The sequence below is a fragment of the Carica papaya genome, chromosome 7 (assembly GCF_054855325.1).
Source record: "Carica papaya isolate Zhongbai chromosome 7, ASM5485532v1, whole genome shotgun sequence".
Taxonomy (NCBI): domain Eukaryota; kingdom Viridiplantae; phylum Streptophyta; class Magnoliopsida; order Brassicales; family Caricaceae; genus Carica; species Carica papaya.
In genome coordinates, this window is record NC_142315.1 from 2,894,569 (window position 1) to 2,913,404 (window position 18,836).

Consider the following 18,836-nt stretch of genomic DNA (forward strand, 5'->3'; position numbering starts at 1 on the left):
TCCTTAAAAATCTTAATTATAGGATCGTCCCCATACCCTGTTCGGTATGAGTGCCAAGACATTAAACATCAATAACCCGTCCGATATGAGGGTGAAGCGGGTCATCCTCATACCTCATCCGATATGAGCGCCAAATGACCAAGTCTCTATATCTCATCCGATATGAGACAACGTTCACGGTAGGGTTCCCTATGAAGCCGGTCCGTCTACCATCTCCCATGATATCTAGTGAGGCTGTCATCTTATGCATTTATCAGATCATATCCCATTTTTGTTTGTCCTTAATCTCCATCGCCAAATCAAACAGTAGTCATCATGTTTTTAGACTGTACAATAAATAAACAGTAATCGACATAAAACAATGTCCAATTTGGGCTCCATTAGCAATCTGTAATTAATCAAGCATATCTATTCAATTTGTACAAAGGACCGTATTATTATTTATCTGAACTTTAATTCCATGATAGGAAATAGGGTGAAGGGTCCTTACTTGATTCGACGTGGAAAACTAGATGGTTACTGCGCCTACGGGCGGCCCCTAGATTTCTTGAATTTTCCTTCGGTAATTGAAACACGTTTACGATACCTACACATATCCTAAATAACCTAAAAATAAGACATAGGGCCTACTTGGCGAATTTCAGGATTCCGGCACGGCGGTTCTGCCATGCTCTGGCGACGGGACTGCCGCTCGCAGTGGTGATTTGCATCGGGTTGGCTGTTTTCGACCGAATTTAGCCAAACTTGCACCAGTTCTTGCGAGAAAAGCTAATAGGCAATTTGGTCATGGGTGGGTTTAAAATTGAATTTCGTGCAAGAGGAGAAAGTTTTACCTCGTTTGACGGTCGAAAATTGCTCCGATGCGACTGCGGGTGGCGGTGGTCAGCTCCCCGACGGCTGGGTTGTCTTCTCTGGCGAGGGGCTCTGGCGGCTATGGTTAGGGTTGGGTGTGGATGGGGTTATTTATACTCGTCCACTTTTAATCTGGACCGTCCATCGCTTTTGATCTGGACCGTCCATCATTTTTGATCTGAACCTTCCGATCGCGATTAAATAGTAAGTGAATTCGGACCGTTCATCGCGATTCAATCTGGGCCGTCCGTGCGTTATTTAATATGGACCGTCCATACGCAATACAATCTAGACCATCCGTGTGCAATGCAATCTGGACCGTCTGTGCATGATTTCGATCTGAACCGTCTGTGCGTGCGAGAACGGATCTCAACCGTTCGATTGCGCGCACGCAAATCGTGTAACACCCAAGAGTTTTTTTTTGTGATTATTAGAATTTCCTTTGAATTTTAATTAACTTAATTTGGTGCAATTTAATTTAATTTTAAGAAAATAAAAATAATAAAAATGATAAAATTGAGTAAGAATATTATTGGGATTTGATCGAAATTGATTTTGGAAAAAAGGGGTGAAAATTTTGATTATGGGGGTGTTTTTGAAAAGAAAATTGGAAACCGGGGGTCAAAACGCAATTTAAAAAAGTTGTGCCCCGTCAGCACCACGTCAGCAGCCACGTCAGTAGCCCAGTCAGCGGCCCCGGCCAACTAGGATCCGCCGCGTGGTAAGGCAACGCTGACCAGGGAACGGGCCACGTGGACGATCCGCGTGCATGCGATCGGACGGCCCAAATCCGTTCCTGCGCGCACGGACGGTCCAGATTCAATCAGGCACGGACGACCCAGATTTAATTGCGATGGACAGTCCAGATTTAATCCCAATTAAATCGCAATCGAACGGCCTAGATTAAATCTTGATGGACGACTGTGATTAAAAGGCAAAGGGTATAAATAAACCACCCACACCTGACCACAAAAACCCTAGCCGCCAGTGCCTCGCTGGAGAAGAAGAACCAGACGCCGGAGGAGCCGGCCGCCGCCACCCGCCGCTGCACCGGGGAAGTTTCCGACCCGATCGAGGTAAATTTTCTCCTCCTTGCTCGTTTTTCGATGCTGAGTCCCCCCATGGCCAAATCGGAGCCAAACTCCTGGCCAAACGGCCGGAAAACCCAGCCGAAGCCTAGCAGCGCCGCCACGCCCCTCCTCGGTTTTTGCCTCCGATGAGGCCCTTCCCAGCCTCCGTTCGATGCAAATTTTATACCACTGTGATCACCGTTCTTTTCTCTACAGGTTGATCGGAGCCAAATCACCAAAACACGATTCACGCCAGAGAGCCACCGCACCCAAGAGCACCGCTACTGGTAAGCTTCGGTTTTTCATGATTTTTTGGCCCACCAAGGGCCCTAAGGTTGTTTTATCGCAGGGACCGATGCAAGTGTGGCCGAATTCGGTCGAAAACGACCAAAAACGGCTAACCCGAGGCGAATCGCCGCCGCTTGTGGCGGTGCCGTCGCCAGAGCACGGCAGAGCCGCCGTGCTGGAATTGCGATATTGGCCGAAATGGGCCCTAGGTCTGATTTGAGATTTTTTTGGGACACGTGCAGGTACCGGTAGCGTGTTTCAGTTTCCCGAAAAATATTCAGGGAATTTACGGATAGCCCGCAGGCGCACGGTAGAGCCTATTTTAGGTTCCGAAATAGGTAAGGATTCCTCACCCTGTTTCCTATCACGGTATTAAAGTTTAATAAATGATAAAATGGTATTTCATGAATCAATAGATGTGTGAAATTGTTTAAGGTAGCTAATGGAGCCCGAGTCTGGTGTATTTGTCGGTCAGTTATTGTTGTTCTATTTTATAGTTTTAAATGCAGTATGATGTCTGATGTTTTCATTTCATAGTTTCGTGTGCATGTATCACTATTTCATTGATTATGGACTGAATAATTGAGAACCCGATGTTGTGTGTTGTCTTGTTGGCATGAACTACTGGTTTGCATGTTTATGTGTGATTTGATGATGGTGACTAAAGAAAAAGGGATAAAAGGTTATGTGAATTGGCAAACGGATAATGTGGACAGCCTGACTAGGTATCCTGGGAGATGGTGGATGGACCGAGTCCGTAGGGAACTCTACCGGGAACGTGGTCTCTCATACCGGACATGGTATGGAGACCTTATGTGTTTTGGCGCCCATACCGGACGGGGTATGGGGACGGCCCTGGAATCAGGTTATAAATGTTAAGGGTTCACGGGTAGCAGGACCTCTATGGATCCCTATGGATACTAGTAGGCTGGTAAAAGAGGGAATTATGTTGTTAATGATTGAAATACAAGGACATGATAAGTATTATGTTATAAAGTCTATGTGATTACATGATGTTGGTAATGTGTGCTTTCATATGTTGTTTTATGGATCTCACCGAGGTAAGTAGATAATAAAAGTTTTTATGATAATAAATGAGTTTATTATAAATTATGCTCCATTAGTCGTTTTTGTTTTCTACCCACCTTTATTCCTGTGGCAGTGAGGTAGTGTGATGTCTTTACTGGGCTAGTGTACCTCATCCCTTACTTAACCATTTTAGATCAGGAAAACGTTGTTCCCGAGCCTGTTCCGCAGGAAGATGGCGAAGGGGACGCCTAAAGACTCCATAACTATACTTATAGTTCTTATTTAGAGTACTTGTTTTAATTAGTTTATTACTTCATATGTTGAACACATTTTTGGTATTGTGTAAGGGATGTTAATTGCAATATTTATTACGCTTCTGCAATTCAGATTAATTATCTATATGCTTTTCCTATTAAAATTTTTGGGGTCGTTACAGTTGGTATCAGAGCCGCGTTCCTCGGACCAATCCCTTACACAATAATGCTTAGAGAAATACTCACCGATAGATCGTTACTCAATCTTTCCTTGTGAATACAGGTACAAGGAAATGAGGAGAGAAAGACCCCAACTAAACCGAGCGGCCCGAGATAATTTACTTTGGGAGGATGTAGACAGACTATTTGAGATGATGGAAGCTTTCATCGTTGCCCAGCAAGGGCGAGAGGAGAGAAGGGAGTTACCTGAACCGCCCCCGCTCTCGCAGGTTGAGCCCCCGCTACAGCAGGCTAACCCCGAGCCACCCCGACAGGAGCCTGGTCCTCCACAGTGCCACCCGGCACCACATCCGTGGTACGACCCGGTACCACAGTCACAGTATTACCAGGCACCGCCACAGCACACTCCAGTACCCCCATCACATCAGCAGGTGCCACCACAGGGCCCCCCAGTTCATTCCCAGCCGGCCCCAGTCCCTCTACCCCAGGACCCCGCTCATTCCTTGATCGACCCCGGCTTCATAGAGAGGTACAGAAGACTGAACCCTTCCACTTTTGCATGGGGATCCTCTTTTGAAGAGGCCCAATACTGGCTGGCAGAGACTGAGAGAGCTTTCGAGACCTTGGGAGTAGTTCCTGAGCAGAGGGCTGCCATTGCCTCCTACATGCTGGTAGGGTAAGCAGTACGTTAGTGGGAGCTCAAGCGGACCACCCTGCCTACACCAGCTACTTGGGAGCAGTTTCTAGTGGTCTTCCATGCGGAGTATCTCCCTAACCACATCCGACACCTAAAGGAGATAGAGTTTGCTCAATTGGTCTAGGGAAACATGACAGTATCGGAGTATGCTCGTAAGTTCCTAGAGCTGGGCCGATATGCCCCGGAGACATTGATGGATGAGGGCCGAAAAGCCAGTAGATTCCAGTGGGGTCTCCGCCCAGAGATCAGACAACGCTTACTGGTAATAGAGCTCGAGACATATTCAGCAGTCCTAGCAAGGCGCATATCATAGAAAGGAGCTTCGACACCCACCCTCAGCTGGCGGGGAGTTCCCGACCCTCAGCCCCGCTCCGTAGGCCAGCACTTACCGCGCCTGTCCAACCCAATAAGAGGCCCAGACCCGCCATCCAGGCCCCTCCTCAGGCTACGGGGGCAGCACGTGGGAAGATCTGCCAACACTGCGGCAGAGATCACGGGGACCGACCCTGCTACCGCTTCAACAACATCTGTCGCATATGTGGCAGTGCCCAGCACTATGCAAGGGAATGCCCGAGGAACCAGAATCAAAGAAGGCCTCCGATCTAGGGTAGAGTTTACAACCTTACCCAGCAGGATGCCGATGCAGACCCGGACGTGGTACATGGTATGTATACTATCTGTGACCATATTGCTCATGTTTTATTTGACACTGGTGCATCACATTTTTTTGTTTCACATGTTTTTACTTCCAAAATTTGTGTATCGCCTGATAGACTTGATTCATTATTGTTTGTATCTACTGCTGGGGGTGAGACATTACTAGGAGAAGTTATCTATAGGGTATGTGCCGTGGAGATAGCAGATAGAAAACTGAGGGTAGACCTGATAGGGTTAGACACGGGGGATTTTGATGTAATCCTAGGAATGGATTGGCTAGCGGCGTATCACGCCACCATAGACTGCTTTAACAAAAAGGTTGTATTTAATCCTCCCAACGAGGAGCCATTTACAAATTAATAAAATCATTTAGTACTTATTCCTTGATGGCAAGTTTTCTTAACTTCTAGTGCCTTAATCTTGTATTTTCTCTAACTAGGCAAGCCCAAGAAAGAAGTTGTATCCGAGAGATTCCGGTAGTCCGAGACTTTCCAGATGTATTCCTAAACGAACTGCCCGGTCTACCAGTGGACAGGGAGGTCGAGTTCACCATAGACTTATAGCCAGGTACCCAGCCCATCTCGGTTGCTCCTTACCGAATGAGCCGCATTGAGATGGAAGAACTAAGGAAATAGATCATTGAGTTACAAGACAGTGGTTTCATTAGACATAGTGTGTCCCCTTGGGGTGCCGGAGTCACTTTTGCAAGGAAGGGAGATGGAACATTGAGACTGTGTATTGATTACAGAGGATTAAACAAGGTAACAATTAAGAACAAATATCCCCTTCCCCGAATTGATGACCTTTTCGATCAGCTGCAGGGTGCACAGGTCTTCTCTAAAATAGACCTACGATCAGGTTACCATCAGGTAAAGATAAGAACAGAAGACATCTCCAAGACTGCCTTCCGAACCAGATACGGACACTATGAGTTCCTGGTCATGCCGTTTGGGCTAACCAATGCCCCAGTCATCTTTATAGATCTAATGAACAGGGTCTTCAGAGAGTTCTTGGATCAATTTGTCATCGTGTTCATCGATGATATCTTAGTCTACTCAAAAAGTAGAGAAGAACATGCTCACCATCTTGCCCAAGTTCTACAGGTCCTCAGAGAAAAGAAGTTATATGCAAAGTTGAGCAAGTGTGGATTCTGGCTTGAGCAAACCGCATTCTTGAGACATGTTATATCGAAGGAAGGGGTATCAGTGAACCCTAAAAAGGTTAAAGCGGTACTTGGTTGGGAAAAGCTGACATCAGTTAAAGAAATTCACAGCTTTCTGGGGATGACAGGTTATTACCGCCGGTTCGTCGAAGGGTTCTCCAGCCTAGCAGCTCCTCTAACCCGACTCACGAAGAAGAATGCAAAGTTTGAATGGAATGAGGACTGCGAAAGAAGTTTTTCAGAAGTGAAGAAGCGGCTGACCACTGCACCCGTGCTGGCTTTACCGAGTGGATCGGGAGGATATACAGTTTATAGTGATGCCTCCTATCTGGGCCTGGGTTGTGTCCTGATGCAGCATGGAAATGTTATAGCATATGGGTCCAGACAGCTAAAGAATCATGAGAAGAACTATCCCACCCATGACTTGGAGCTTGCCGCAATCATACACGCCTTGAAAACCTGACGCCATTATTTGTATGGAGAGACCTTTCAGATCTATACTGATCATAAGAGTTTGAAACACATATTCACTCAGAAGGATCTCAACATGCGTCAGAGAAGTTGGATGGAACTCCTCAAAAACTATGATTGTGATATCTAATACCATCCGGGTAAGGGCAACGTGGTGGCCGATGCTCTCAGCAGGAAAAGTGCAGGCATCCTAGCCCATTTGATGGTTTCAGAATGCAGGTCAATTGGGGCCACGCAACAGGTTTGACTGCAAGATCTGAAGAGGACCACATGTTTGGACCATCTAGTAGTCCAACCCGAGTTAATCCAGAGGATAAAGGAAGCCCAGTCAGTCGACCCCGCCCTAGTAGCCCGCAAGAAGGATGCAGAACATGGAGTGAGTTCAGAATTCCAGATCTCTGCCGATGGATTGATTCGTTTCAAGGACAGAGTGTGTGTCTCAGACGACAGTGAGTTAAAAAGAGACATCATGACGGAGTCCTATAGTTCAAAGTTTGTCATACATCCAGGAAGCACCAAAATGTACCAAACTATGCGACCTCGATTCTGGTGGAATGGGATGAAGAGAGACATAGCCGACTTTGTATCTAGGTTCTTGGTATGTCAACAGGTCAAGACAGAGCATCAGCGCCCAAGTGGGTTACTCCAGCATTTACCGATCCCAGAGTGGAAGTGGGAACATATCACCATGGACTTCGTATCGGGACTACCCAAGGCACGATCAGGACATGATGCCATATGGGTAATTGTTGACCGACTCACTAAGTCTTCCCACTTCCTAGCCATCAGAATAACCGATTCTTTGGACAAGTTGACAAGAATGTATATCCGGGAGATAGTCAGATTGCATGGAGTCCCAGTGACAGTGGTATCTGACAGGGACCCCAGATTCACTTCTCGGTTTTGGAGTAGCTTCCAGTAAGCCATGGGAACAATGTTGTCCCTTAGTATTGCTTTCCATCCTCAGACCGATGGACAATCAGAAAGAACAATTTGTACACTGGAAGATATGCTCCGAGCATGTGTCCTTGACTCCGGGGGCCATTGGGACGACCATCTACCCCTGATAGAGTTTGCCTACAACAACAGCTACCAAGCGAGCATTGGCATGGCTCCGTACGAGGCGTTATATGGACGCCCATGCAGATCACCGATTTGTTGGGAAGAAGTGGGCGACAGAAGATTGTTCGGTCCAGAGTTGGTGGAGGAGACCACGTCGAAAATAGATAAAATCAGAAAGAACATTCAGACAGCTCAAAGTAGACAGAAGAGTTATGCAGACACCTAGAGGAGAGATCTAGCGTTTGAAAAAGACAACCGAGTATTTCTTAAGGTCACTCCTTTCAAGGAAATCAGTAGGTTCAGCAGGAGGGGAAAACTGAACCCTCGATTTATTGGGCCATTTGAAATCTTAGACAGGATTGGTATTGCTGCCTACAGACTAGCACTGCCCCCAGAGTTCTCCAGAGTCCACAACGTGTTCCACGTATCCATGCTACGTAAGTACAACCCGGACCCTTCTCATGTCTTGGCTCATGAACCGCTTCCACTCCAAGAGGACTTGTCTTATGAAGAAGTACCCGTCGGTATCACGGACCGACAGAGCATGATACTCCGCAACAGGAAAATATCATTTGTAAAGGTCGTGTGGCAGAATCACACGCCCAGAGAGGCTACCTGGGAGCTAGAATCAGATTTTAGAGCCCAATATCCCCATTTGTTCGACATAGAGTAAGATGCAAATTTGGGGGACCAAATTTCTTAAGGGGGGGAGAGTTGTAACACCAAAGAGTTTTTTTTTTGTGATTATTGGAATTTCCTTTGAATTTTAATTAATTTAATTTGGTGTAATTTAATTTAATTTTATGAAAATAAAAATAATAAAAATTATAAAATTGGGTAAGAATATTATTGGGATTTAATTGAAATTGATTTTGGGAAAAAGGGGTGAAAAATTTGATTCTGGGGGTATTTTTGAAAAGAAAATCAGAAATTGGGGGTCAAAACGTAATTTAAAAAAGTTGTGCCTCATCAGCACCACGTCAGCAGCCACGTTAGCGGCCCAGTCAGCAGCCCCGGCCAACCAGGATCCGCCGCGTGGCAAGGCAACGCTGACCAGGGAACGAGCCACGTGGGCGATCCGCGTGCGCGCGATCGGACGACCCAGATCCGTTTTCGCGCGCACGGACGGCCTAGATCAAACGTGCGCACGGTCGGCCCAGATGCACGCGCACGGACGGCCCAGATTCAATCAGGCACGGACGGCCCAGATTTAATCACGATGGACGGCCCAGATTTAATCCCAATTAAATCGCGATCAAACGGCCCAGATTAAATCTTGATGGACGACTGTGATTAAAAGGAAAAGGGTATAAATAAACCACCCACACCTGACCACAAAAGCCCTAGCCGTCAGTGCCTTGCCGGAGAAGAAGAACCAGGCGTCGGAGGAGTCGGCCGCCGCCACCTGCCGCCGCACCGGGGAGGTTTCCGACCTCTGATCGAGGTAAATTTTCTCATCCTTGTTCGTTTTTCGATGCTGAGTCCCCCCATGGCCAAATCAGAGCCAAACTCCCGGCCAAATGGCCAGAAAACTCAGTCGAAGCCCAGCGGCACCGCCGCGTCCCTCCTCGATTTTTGCCTCCGATGAGGCCCTTCCCAGCCTCCGTTCGATGCAAAATTTATACCACTGTGATCACCGTTCTTTTCTCTATAGGTTGATCGGAGCGAAATCACCAAAACACGATTCACGCCGGAGAGCCACAACACCCGAGAGCACCGCCTCCGGTAAGCTTCGATTTTGTATGATTTTTTGGCCCACCGAGGGCCCTAAGGTTGTTTTATCGCAGGGACCGATGCAAGTGTGGCCGAATTCGGCCAAAAACGGCAAAAAACGGCCAACCTGAGGCGAATCGCCGGAGCACGGCGGAGTCGCCGTGCCGGAATTGCGATATTGGCCAAAAGGGGCCCTAGGTCTGATTTGAGATTTTTTGGGACACGTACAGGTTCCGGTAACGTGTTTCAGTTTCCCGGAAAAAATTCAGAGAATTTAGGGATAGCCAGCAGGCGCACGGTAGAGCCCATTTCAGGTTCCGAAACAGGTAAGGATTCCTCACCCTGTTTCCTATCACGGTATTAAAGTTCAATAAATGATAAAATGGTATTTCATGAATCAATAGATGTGTGAAATTGTTTAAGGTAGCTAATGGAGCCCGAGTCTGGTGTATTTATCGGTCAGTTATTGTTGTTCTATTTTACAGTTTTAAATGCAGTATGATGTCTGATGTTTTCATTTCATAGTTTCGTGTGCATGTATCACTGTTTCATTGATTATGGACTGAATAATTGAGAACCCGATGTTGTGTGTTGTCTTGTTGGCATGAACTACTGGTTTGCATGTTTGTGTGTGATTTGATGATGGTGACTAAAGAAAAAGGGATAAAATGTTATGTGAATTGGCAAACGGATAATGTGGACAGCCTGACTAGGTATCCTGGGAGATGGTGGATGGACCGGGATCGTAAGGAACCCTACCGAGAACGTGGTCTCTCATACCGGACGGGGTATCGAAACCTTATGTGTTTTGGCGCCCATACCGGACGGGGTATGGGGACGGCCCTGGAATCAGGTTATAAATGTTAAGGGTTCACGGATAGCGGGACCCCTATGGATCCCTATGGATAATAGTAGGCTGGTAAAAGAGGGAATTATGTTGTTAATGATTGAAATACAAGGACATGATAAGTATTATGTTATAAAGTCTATGTGATTACATGATGTTGATAATGTGTGCTTTCATATGTTGTTTTATGGATCTCACCGAGATAAGTAGATAATAAAGATTTTTATGATAATAAATGAGTTTATTATAAATTATGCTCCATTGGTCGTTTTTGTTTTCTACTCACCTTTATTCCTGTGGCAGTGAGGTAGTGTGATGTCTTTATTGGGCTAGTGTAGCTTATCCCTTACTTAACCATTTCAGATTAGGAAGACATTGTTCCCGAGCCCGTTCCGCAGGAAGACGGCGAAGGGGACGCCTAAAGACTCTATAGCTATACTTATAGTTCTTATTTAGAGTACTTGTTTTAATTAGTTTATTACTTCATATGTTGAACACATTTTTGGCATTGTGTAAGGGATGTTAATTGCAATATTTATTACGCTTCCGCAATTCAGATTAATTATCTATATGCTTTTCTTATTAAAATTTCCGGGGTCGTTACAAATCGTCCACGTCAACGCCTCTGCCACCTGGCGCATTCTGATTGGTCGGGACTGCTGATCGGGTACCTGACGCGGTGTAACTTTTCTAAATTGCGTTTTAACCATCGGTTTCTGATTTTTCTTTTAAAAATACTTAAGAATTCAAATTTTCACTAATTTTTCTCCAAAATTATTTTCAATTAAATCCTTAATTATTTTTTTATCATTTTTATTATTATTTTCATTAATTTAAATTAAAATAAATTTAATTTAATTAAATAATAATTATAATTATATAAAAAAATAAAAATAAAAATAAATAAAATATTGGGTGTTACAAATAATCTCGAATTAAATCCTCTCCTCCACCCCTGTAAATATCATTATAAATATTACTTCTATTATTAATCGTTATAATTTCTAAAAATAAAAAAAAGTGAAAAAAAATCTAAAACTAGTCGTGATTTTATAAGTTTTATAAAAAGTATATATTTTTAAATATGTTACATATCATAAGACCTCAATCAGATATATAAATTATAGATATTTATTTGTATTCTAAATTTATATAATCAATTTGGCTAAAATATAGCACTAGATTTCGTATAATTAATAAATATTCAAAGAGGGCCATCTTAAATTTTTTTTTTTTTTTGCCCGTTCAACTGCACTTTTATATTTTCAAAAATATTTTAAATTAGTCCTTAACGGTTGGAAAAATTTAACGTTGTTAATCTCTGGAGTACACATGGTGTCTAATGTGCCTTTTTTTGGGTCCACGCGGGAACCATGTGGATGCCATGTAAACATCCACGTGGAACCCGTTGAAAACAAATGTGCTTCCTCATCGTCATCTTCTTCGGCCTTTTCCATCTCTAAATCTTAAACCAGATTCTTCATAATCTTTCAAGTCTCCACTACATCTCGTCTGCTCATCCTCACTATATAACCCATCAATATATAGACATATGTATGTATTATATAATCCATCAATATATGCGCGAGATGTATCTATGTAACATATATATATATAGAGAGAGAGAGAGATTGAATGACGTATGTAATATATATATATAGAATAGTAGAAAACTATTCTTTTAAGCTACTCTATTTTACAGTAGAAAACATAAAAGGAAAAAAATAATTAAATTAAGAAAAGAAGAAGAATATGGATAGCAGAAGAGAGAGGCAAAAGTAGCAAAGTGTCAGGAATAAGGAAAAAGAAGCTGCAAAAGACCCAAGAAATTTTAAAAAATAAGGCAATCAGAAAACCTATTTTAGCCGAGATCAAGAAATTTGAGAAATTAGAAGCCTGTTCAAACCAAAGAAAATGCAAGCAATAGCTTAATGAAGTGATAAAAGCTAATAGGCTTTTGCTAATAGAATCAGCCTATGAAAAAAAAATATATGTATATGTATGTATGCATGTACCTATATATATATATATCTGAAGAGCGACCGACTGAGTGCTGAAAGAAAGTGGGTAATAATGAGTGAGGAAGGAAGAAAAGAAAGGAAAGAATCAAGTTAGAACATAAAGAGTGATACAGCTAACAAATTAAAGAAATACTTAATATTAATTATGATTTATAGATTATGCATCTGCTCTGTGTATATATATATATATATATGTATAAAAACTAGTATGGGGCATGAAGACGAAGGTGAAGCCATGGCCGGGGAAACAGTTCCTGAAAGGGGCAATTGAGAGGATGAAGAGAAGGGGAGGAGGGAAGATGAGTTGGGCTGTCTTTGGTGGGATCCACGTAGATGCCACGTGGATGTTCACATGGTTCCAGCGTGGACAAAAAAGACACATCGGATAAATACTAACGGCGTTAACTTTGTTAACGGTTAAGGACTTATTTGAAACATTTATTAATAACATAGGCGATTATTATAATTTAGGTTAATCAATTTAACGGGCTAGATAACAAAAAGAGTGGCGCTCGAATTATTAGTGGGCTCCATTGAAATCTTGAGCATTGCTCAATCAAACTCTGCATGTGCAGTGCTTCATCATCTCTAGCTGGCTTCTCTCTCTCTCTCTCTCTCTCTAGTTCCTCTACAGTTCAGCTTCTGCTAATTGGACCTGGATAAAGTATTCATGATATAGATGATACAGACACGTTAAAGAATTGCTTCAGTTTAGCTCCGGCAATTCTCTGTCTATTGTCTCTTTCAATGGATTCAACAAAGCCCCTTGATTATGCTCTGTTTCAGCTCACGCCAACTCGAACCAGGTGGGTCTCTCTTTTCTTTTCTTCACTTCTTATTAATGTGCATTACTTTGCTCTTTTACTTTCTGGGTGTCATTAATTAATTTTTGTTTATTTGTTTTTTGTGTTCAATTTTCATTTGGATGTGAAGATTTGATCTGGTTCTCTTCTACAAGGGGAAAACTGAGAAAATAGCATCTGGGCTTTTCGATTCTTTCATTGCTCACCTCCAATTCGCAAAAGATGAGATTTCAAGAGGTGGGTACTCGGTTTCCCTTCGACCACCAAATCAAGATGCTCCCTGGTTCACCAAGGCCACATTTGAGAGGTAAACCGACTTTTCTTTTCATAAAGATTTGTTATTAGTTTATGGATTGCACCAATTAATCTTAACTCACAATTGGGTATGATTCCTTGGATTTGTAAAATTCGGATGTAATTGAATAATATAGATGGTTTTTGGATCATAAAATTCTTGTGAATTTTGAAGTTGATATGTTCTTGGAGCTAGTTAATATTTGGTTTGATCTCAAGTGCTAGTTTTATCAGAACTTGCTTAAATAAACTTGTGTTGTCAAAATTTGTTCATTCTTGTAGCTTCTTAAATGCCAAATGTTAATCAATGTTTACCATTGACGCTGGAGTGACTTCTATTCAGGCCTAATATATATTTTTTTCTCAGATTTGTTCGATTTGTTAGCACACCAGCAGTTCTTGAAAGGTTTGTCAGTCTTGAGAGTGAAATCTTGCAGATCGAGCATTCAGTTCAAGCTAATGAATTGTCTAATTCGCATGTCTCCATGTCACTGGAGGAAGGTATATCTTTGAGCAAGCATTAGGATGCTTAAATTGCCCTTTGTGTTCAAAGTAGACACTTATATCATTCATGATTCACATTACATTCTCAGGAAGCAAGTTGGCTGCCAATGGTAATACAAGGAAATCAAATGATTCGTTTAAGGTATTCTATTTTTGCTGCAAAATTTGTATATCTCGATAAAGATTATTACCTTTCTATATTAATGTTCTTTATTCCAATCTGGACTTTTTTTCTGTTTCCTCTGCTACAATTTGAGCTGGAGAAGAATAATGATGCTGTAGTAGAAGAGAACTCAAAGTAACTCTTCTTATCTTTGAAATGGATATATTTGCTAAATGTATACTACTTTTGCTTGCGATTACCTTCTATTCATTTGGTTGTTTTAATGATAAGGATTCAACTCCATCGTCTTTTGGAAACTCGGAAAGCCTTGCTAAGGAGAGAGCAAGCAATGGCTTATGCTCGTGGATTTGTTGCTGGGTTTGAACTGGACAATATGGATAATCTGATTTCATTTGCGGATGCTTTTGGTGCTTCACGATTAAGGTACAAATTGCTAAGACCTCAAATGATTCTAATGCACGAGTAAGCCATAAAATGGTCTTGTAGTAAACGAAATTACTAATCATAAAGTCAATATTATTTAAAAAAAAATCAACAGTTACATTGTCTTAAATGCTTAATTTCATTTTCCTAATTTTCTATTTTTTCCTTGTTTGTTTTATTTTTTTTAATGGTAAAGCTTTGACAGTATGTTGACTAGCTATACATTTGGTAGTATCAAAAGAAATCGTTTTCGCTTCTGAAGTTGTTTTCTTCCATGAACTTGATGCTGTTTTAAATCATTAACTTCGCGAGAAAAATGAAAATTGTCATAATCTGTACATATAAATTTCTATTCGATTGCATGCCCTCACATTCCCTGATAAATTTGAGACCCTCTGGGTCACATTAATCATTGATGAGCTAGTGTCTCTGCTGAGTGCTGACTTCCCTTTGAATTACCTTTCATTTTCTTCCTTTTCTCTTCTTGCGAAGTTCTTGTGATTGTTTGAGCCTTATTCTCTCACATAGAGGGGCCAGGATATGATCAATGGCTCAAGCCTGTTCAACTCATTTTGAGTGATCAATTGCAATGTTTTTTCTGATGATATAAGCTGCTTAGTCTCAGAATCTGGTGGTATTGGTCAATATTCAGGAAAGCTTGCAGTGATTTCAAGGATCTATGCAAGAGAAAACATGGAGATGGTCTTTGGATGAAGGAATTAGCGGCAGTAGAAGCATGTAATGCATCAGAACTAGCATTATCAGAAACATCTGGCATTCTCCTTTCTAATGAGATTACTGGTCCTAGTCAGAACATAACGTTAAATTTTGCCAAATCTGCTGCTAATCTTCCATCGGATGACTCTCTGGATGCATCGAAGTCTGACACAACTACAAGTAATGCAAGTTCAGATCACAAAAAAGGTACTAATCCCATCCTTCGTGGTTTTCCTTCACAGATGCATATTATCTCTGTTTGAGTAGCAAAATTGCCCAGAGAAAATAAATTTCTACCAACATCTGAGATATGTACAAGGGTTGGATTCAGGCTCGTAGAGATGAAAATATGTCATCAACGAAGACTAAGATTCCACTAAATGGACTGTTTTCATATAAACATGTATTTATTTATTAGAAAGAAATAAGATAAGAACATAACTATAGATAGAGCAAAAATTATGCTACGACAGTAGGTAATATGCAGAATACAAAATAAACGTAGTTCTTCAGGCCCCCATTTTGAGCAAAAGACTAAAGATAGTTTTCAATCCTCTGAGTTTTGCAACAATATAATACCTCCAAAAATGACTGTAATGGTCTGTATTTATGAAAGGAAAGAAAGAAAAGGAAAGTGGTTATTTAGTTGCATAGTAGTTTGTGCTAAATTAGACAAGTGGATCCATGATATCTTTTCAAAACCATCGTTACTATTTAATCTGTTTTTGTCGTTCACTTTGTTTAAATTTGAAGGATTTCTTATATTATAACTTATTGAGCAGTTCTATTTTGATTCTTTCTTGTCTTTCCAACTTTTTCTCTTCTAAAAACCTTTTCCTTGAGTAGAATTTCTTTATTTGTTAAAAATTTCCCAGAGTAGACTCCAGGAAGCTAACCCTGATAAAAATAGAAGGAAAAATGTTTTCATGTTTGAGCATGCACCTGTTCCTATTTAATGATAATAGCAGTACCCGTTTGCTGGCGATGGAAACCGGCTGTTGTCTGATCTCAGCAAAATTTTATTGCAGATGATAATTCTGCTCTGTCAGACCAGGCACCGTTAACTAATGCAAAATTTCAAGTGCCAATGCCATTGATGAACCAGATACCTCAGTTTATGTATAATCCCCAAGGCCCCATTCAACAGCTTCCTTCATATCAAGGATACCCTTTCACTGCTATGCAGCCTGTTCCACTTCACTATCCAGGTAATATGCAGTGGCCTCCTGGCATGAAAGAATCTAATCAAAATGTCCTGAGGCACCCCGATCGTGAAAAGAATCACAAGTCATCTCTGGGAAAGAAGAAATCACTAAATAAGAAAGAACTTGAATATTCTGGAGAAGAAAGATCTACAGAGTCCAGTGATTCCCATTCAGCAAGTGATTCTGACTCGGGAAGTGATTCAGAGTCATATTTGCAGCAGCAAGATGCAAAGCATTCCTCAACCGAAAGAAAAAAACAGAGGAAGAAATCATCAAGAACAGTCATCATACGAAATATTAACTACATTACTCCCAAAACAAGAAATGGAGAAAAGGGTCAAATTTCTGAAGGAATGTCAGGTGAGGATAACTTAATTGATGATATTTCCATCAAACAAGAGGTGGAAGATGCAGTTGAATCATTAAGGAAGTCCCACGAGTCCCATAAGCTAAAATTAAGTTCTAAGGGAAAGAAGTCCAACAATCTTACAAATGGATCAGATGCTGCTGATGATTACCTTGTAAATGCATCTAAGGAGGGAAAAAATAATGGAAACTGGGATGCTTTTCAGAACCTTCTGATGCGAGATGATGAGGAACCATGTAATGGAGACGAAAGACGAAACCACATGGATGTTCAGGCTGACCTTTTTTCGGACCGAAGCCCTGAAGGGGGAACGTTTGCCACAAGCCCAATTGTGAGCCCGGAATCAGAAAATTTTCTAAGACGGGAGAGAGTTTCTGCTGATTCCTTTCTTGCGACCAGAACAGATGGAGAAAATGAAGCAATCACTCCTTTTGATGATTTTGAAAATGAAAAGAATTTCCATTCGGTTGTGAAGAGAAGGGATGATACCGATGAAAATTTACTATTTCTTAAGAGAGTACCTGAATCAGGTACTGGAAGTATTCTCTCTTCTTCTGGAGCTGAGGCATCCTTAATCAAAGTTGGGAGAGAAGAAGACTGGTTTCTTACGAATCAGACTGGAGAACCAGAAAACCATAATGCAACCAAGGAGCACACAACCTTAGATGCAGATTACATTTTGTCATCAGAGGGTAAATGCTCTAGCACAGAGAAGAATAGGAAAGACATACTTGTTGATGATTCTTTTATGATACAGGCTCGACCAGATGATCTATATGCGTCTCAAAGGAAGCCTGACATAAGCATGGTTGCAGATCTTACTTTAGCTTCCCACCTGGAAAATGACACTTCATATATTCCAAAGGATAAGTTTGCAGTTACTAATTCCTCTGAACCAAATGACCTCTTCATGATTCTTGAACGGGATCCCGGATTTCAAACTAGTAAAGATTCATGGTCAATGGATTATGGGATTGACATATCTCTTGTGGAAACTAATAGCAGGAGCACAGGTGTCGAGAGCAACATTGGAGATGAGAAGGTTACTTCAAACGACCAAAGCACCATTCTCAAGAACAATGAGGATCCAATGAAAAGGGATCCAGGTAGAGGAACAAACCCAAAAGTTTCAAATGGATCCACTGTAAAAACCAAATCCGAGACAATATTTAAAAGCAGGAAGCCTCTTGTGAGTAGAACCATAGTTCAGAAAAGCAAGTTAGAAAAGGTAATGATGAATTTAAAATATGATCATATAGGTTGCTATTTCATGATCCCTGGTACTTTTGTCTCCCACTAACAGTTGAAGATACTTATAACCAGGAAGAAGAAATTAGGAAGAAAATGGAAGAATTAGCAATCCAGCGCCAGAAAAGAATTGCAGAGAGGACTGCAGCAACATCCAAGAAAGTTCCAGTAGAAAGCAAAACGGTGAAAGGCACCATTAACTGTAGCAAGAATAAAGCTAATTCAAGTTCTCGAGAGATCAGCAGGATAAGTTCTGCTAGAGTCAAGGCACCTTAGGAAAGAAGCCTGAAGCTGAATGGCTTTATGGATGCATTGCACCAGAGCTCAAGATTTATGTGGTGGTCAGGTGAAATTTGAAAATTGCAAACCACCATCAACAAGCTACATGATGATAGAGAAGAAATTTACTCTAGCAATAGCTCTAATAAGAAAATTTTTTGCCAGAACGAAACGCCTTCTCCATTTTGCAAGATTTATATGCTGGTTTTCTCATAATGAATTTTTAGCTGCTCAAGCCTCGAATTTAGCCTCAACATACTGAATGATTTTTTTTCTTTCCTGATATTTGCGTGCATTTTGGTTCATTGTTTTTGATAGTGTTCTTGATATATAGTCGTCATTTCAGTTTGACATGGATTCTTTATTAATTATTGAATTTATTAAACTCTTCAGATCCCAACAACAGTTACATTTTCCGTGACGTTTCATTTTTGAGAATACAAGCAATGTAATGTCTCTGGCTGAAAATCATTGGACCAATAACTTCTGAACCCGAACAAATCGGTTTTTAGAAGACCAAGCTCAATTTCTATATAGAACTCGACGACCATCTATTTTAAATATGGTAA

General features: G+C 41.5%; 1 protein-coding gene across 2 annotated transcripts; it reads left to right on the top strand.

Moving 5' to 3' along the window:
* The first annotated feature begins 12,845 nt into the window (after window positions 1–12,845).
* On the top strand, window positions 12,846–18,521 carry LOC110820941 (disease resistance protein (TIR class)). 2 transcript variants are annotated; one of them, XM_088207756.1, is made up of 9 exons: window positions 12,846–13,109; window positions 13,237–13,413; window positions 13,768–13,901; window positions 13,994–14,046; window positions 14,162–14,202; window positions 14,299–14,451; window positions 15,104–15,375; window positions 16,197–17,968; window positions 18,064–18,521. In XM_088207756.1, the coding sequence occupies exons 1-9, from the start codon at window positions 13,051–13,053 to the stop codon at window positions 18,262–18,264; spliced, it is 2,862 nt and encodes a 953-aa protein (XP_088063882.1). In that variant the 5' UTR covers window positions 12,846–13,050; the 3' UTR covers window positions 18,265–18,521. The 2 variants fall into 2 exon arrangements, with proteins under 2 accessions (XP_088063882.1, XP_088063883.1); XM_088207757.1 differs by having other exon boundaries at window positions 14,171–14,202.
* The last annotated feature ends 315 nt before the right edge of the window (window positions 18,522–18,836 follow it).